This window comes from Nestor notabilis, unplaced genomic scaffold, assembly GCF_000696875.1.
Source record: "Nestor notabilis isolate BGI_N333 unplaced genomic scaffold, ASM69687v1 scaffold10938, whole genome shotgun sequence".
In the NCBI taxonomy this organism is placed as follows: Eukaryota; Metazoa; Chordata; class Aves; order Psittaciformes; family Psittacidae; genus Nestor; species Nestor notabilis.
The window spans coordinates 1-3,349 of NW_009940714.1; the positions used below are offsets into that span (position 1 = coordinate 1).

The 3,349-nt window shown below is 49.1% G+C and overlaps 1 protein-coding gene across 1 annotated transcript in view; it reads left to right on the forward strand.

The window, feature by feature from the left end:
• Positions 1-397: 397 nt before the first annotated feature.
• Positions 398-3,349, forward strand: part of LOC104410359 (disintegrin and metalloproteinase domain-containing protein 9-like) — a gene marked incomplete at both ends in the record, with an annotated part of 12,315 nt that continues 9,363 nt past the window's right edge. Inside the window, 4 exons of the mRNA XM_010020504.1 lie at positions 398-473; positions 1,255-1,409; positions 2,522-2,690; positions 3,330-3,349. The exon at positions 3,330-3,349 is cut by the window's right edge and continues 94 nt beyond it. Of these exons, the coding sequence (XP_010018806.1) occupies positions 398-473; positions 1,255-1,409; positions 2,522-2,690; positions 3,330-3,349 (420 nt within the window). The remainder of the gene's footprint in view (positions 474-1,254; positions 1,410-2,521; positions 2,691-3,329) is intronic.

Sequence of the window (3,349 nt, forward strand, 5' to 3'; positions counted from 1 at the left end):
TATATATACATAAAAGTATTAAATATTTCTCTTTTTCAAATTCAGTGTATTATATTGCCAAATCTTTTACAAATCATTCTGAATAATTATATCTAACCGAAATAGCCCATAGGCCTCCCTTCATTTTAAGTAGGGGGAGGCCAATGAGTTTATAAACCAGGGCTCTGCCTCCTTAATATCACCACTAGCATGATGCATTGTGCTTGCACACTTGACCTGTGGGTACCACCCCATATGGGGGTCCCATGGAAGAGTGGGTGATACTGGGCTTTTCTTTAGGAAGGAAGCTCTTTGTCACCCCAAACCATCATTTTCCAGCTGTAATTCAGACGATGCATCCCATTACTGAGCCAAAGTTGTTCTGTATTTCTTTAACCTTTGAATCTTCCCACTGCAGTGGCCAGAACTACAAGGAACGGGGATTTGCCTGGAAGGGGACAATGTGCAAGCCGAATTCCATGGGTGTTGTCTCGGTAAGGGGAGATCTCATGGGTTTGCACTGCCAGAAAGGCAAAATAAACCTTCCATATTCACAGTGAACCTCAGGAGTTAATCCCACATAACTCCTGGGCTCAGGCTTTCATCCATTAGGAGGTAACACCAAAACTGCATCTAACTGAGGTGATGCTGGACTTAGAATCATGGAATCAACCAGGTTAGAAAAGCCCTTTAAGGTCATCCAGCCCAACCATTCCCAGCCCTGCCAAGGCCACCACCAACCCCTGGCACTGAGGCCTCGGCTCCACGGGCTGTGAACACTTGCAGGGACGGTGCCTCCAGCCCTGCCCTGGGCAGCCTGTTCCAATGCCTGAGCACCCTCTGGGCAAGGAATTGTTCCTCAGCTCCAGCTAAACCTGCCCTGGGGCAGCCTGAGGCCGGTTCCTCTTGTCCCATCCCTTGTTCCTTGGGAGCAGAGACCAGCCCCCTCCTGGCTCCATCCTCCTGTCAGGCACTTGCAGAGAGCGATCAGGTCCCCCCTGAGCCTTCTCTTCTCCACACTAAACCCCCAGGTCCCTCAGCCCTTCCCCATCACACTTGTGCTCCAGGCCCTGCTCCAGCTCCGGTGCCCTTCTCTGGCCCCCTCCAGCACCTCAATGTCTCTCTTGCAGTGAGGGGCCCAGAACTGACACAGGATTTGAGGTGCAGCCTCACCAGTGCCCAGCACAGGGGGACAAATCTGGACCTGAAGGTCCCCACATCACCATACACTGACACGGGATAATGTGGCTCTCTGGTTCTTCTTCCCACCTGCAGTTCCCTGGCAATGACACCGTCAATGAGGTGATGACACTCGCTCACCAGATCGGGCACAGTCTGGGCTTTGGCCATGATGACTCGAAAGAATTTAAAGGCAAATACTGCAGCTGCAACTGCACCCAAAGAGGATGCATCATGCGATCAAGCCCGGGGTAAGTGCCACAATGCACAGCTTTATCGGGCAGAGGCAAGATACCTCATAGAATCCCAGACTGCTTTGGGATAAAGCTCCTCCAGCTCCAACCCCTGCCCCGGGCAGGGCCACCTTCCACTAGAGCAGGTTGCTCCAAGCCCCTGTGTCCAACCTGGCCCGAAATTCTCGCGGTGTAAAGAACTATTCTTCTCTGTTTCACTCTCTGCAATGCATTGAGGACACAGGCTCCATAGAATCCAGTAACATCAGCATTAAATCAGCCATTTCAGCAGGGTCACCAAGTCCTGCTTCACCCCATGATCATACAATCATAGGATGGTATGGATTGGAAAGGACCTTAAGATCATCCAGTTCCAACCCCCTGCCATGGGCAGGGACATCAAATACTAAACCTTGTCCCCCAAAACTCCGTCCAACCTGGCCTGAACACTGCCACGTCCTCCTATGATGGTCCTCCTACCCCATCCACCTGGAAGTCACCTCCTCAAGGGGAGTGAGCATCCAGCACACAAGGGCTGGGGTGAAAACCTCAGCAAGACAGAGCACTGTGTTTAACCATGGCTCTGATCCTTCAGCTTTTCCTGCCATCCGTTCCAATAGGAACCTTATCCTAACCTACTCTTTAAATTTAGAGGTTTCCAAACCTCTCACATTAGGCCATAGTTCCTCCAGAATTCCTAAGCACTCATGAATCAACATGTGCAGTTGAAGCATAGAACACCAGGTTGGAAGGGACCTCAAGGATCATCCGATCCAACCTTGGAGTTCAGTTCTTTCCAATCTGGCTACAGTAATTTCCATGCCCATATTCATCTGTGGCTGCCCCATCCCTGGCAGTGTTCAGGGCCAGGTTGGACACAGGGGCTTGGAGCAGCCTGCTCTAGTGGAAGGTGTCCCTGCCCGGGGCAGGGGTTGGAGCTGGAGGAGCTTTAAGGTCCATTCCAACCCAAACTGTTCCATGATTTATATGTGAAAAAGGGAGAGGAAGGAGGCTTATTCCCCCTCAAACTGTCCATATTCCCCTTTGCCTGTTAATCTATTTGTTCTTTCACTCCATCGATTCATTCATGGAGATGGTGTGATTACAGGTATCAGTGGTTTCTCTTACAGAACTTGCTTGGCATTCAGCAACTGCAGCTCAGATCAGTATTACAATGAAGTAAAAAAGAGCAATAAACCCTGTCTCCTCAACATCCCACCCCTAAAACCAGTTCTCCTTGAGCACTGTGGCAATGGCGTCTTGGAGAAGGGGGAGGAATGTGACTGTGGCCACGATGAGGTGAGCAATTCCCTGCAGTCAAGGTGTTCAGAGACCTCTCCATACCCCATCCACATGGGAAAGGGGTTTCCTTCTGGCTCTTCTAATGTCCATGTTTCTGTTTCTGTTCTTTATTTACCCCGAAGTCAGTGGGAAAAGTACTTTTCAGATGCACTTGCACATTGGTACCTTCTCAGCTCTAACTCCAGGATCTGTGCAGTTGTGACACTTTGGAATGTTGGAGTTTTCCAGTGGAAACTCTTGTTTGTGTTTTGTGTGATCATTATTTGTACAAAGCTGCTGTCAAAACCCAGCCTTTGCACTGACATTCCCCCCACAGAGTAGTTAGTGTGTATTAGATCCAGGCTTGGGTCGAACACCCTGCACCTTCCTGCTAAAGAGGATTCACCTGCTTTAAGAAATTATACCAGGATAACCCAAGTCCTGTCAGAGGAGATGAGATGGAAGCACCAGTGTTTAGAGGGAAATGTGAATTGTTTAAAAAACATCTCCAAAAGGTGCATTTCCCTCAACTCCAGAACATCCAGAGCTTGAAGAGTAACACAAAACACCATTTTCCCTTTCACTTCCTTTAATTCAGTGTCTCTTAAGCCAGAGAAAATGATCCAGATAAGAAACCCTCATATGGAGATGATACAGCATTGTGTCCTTCCAGGAAT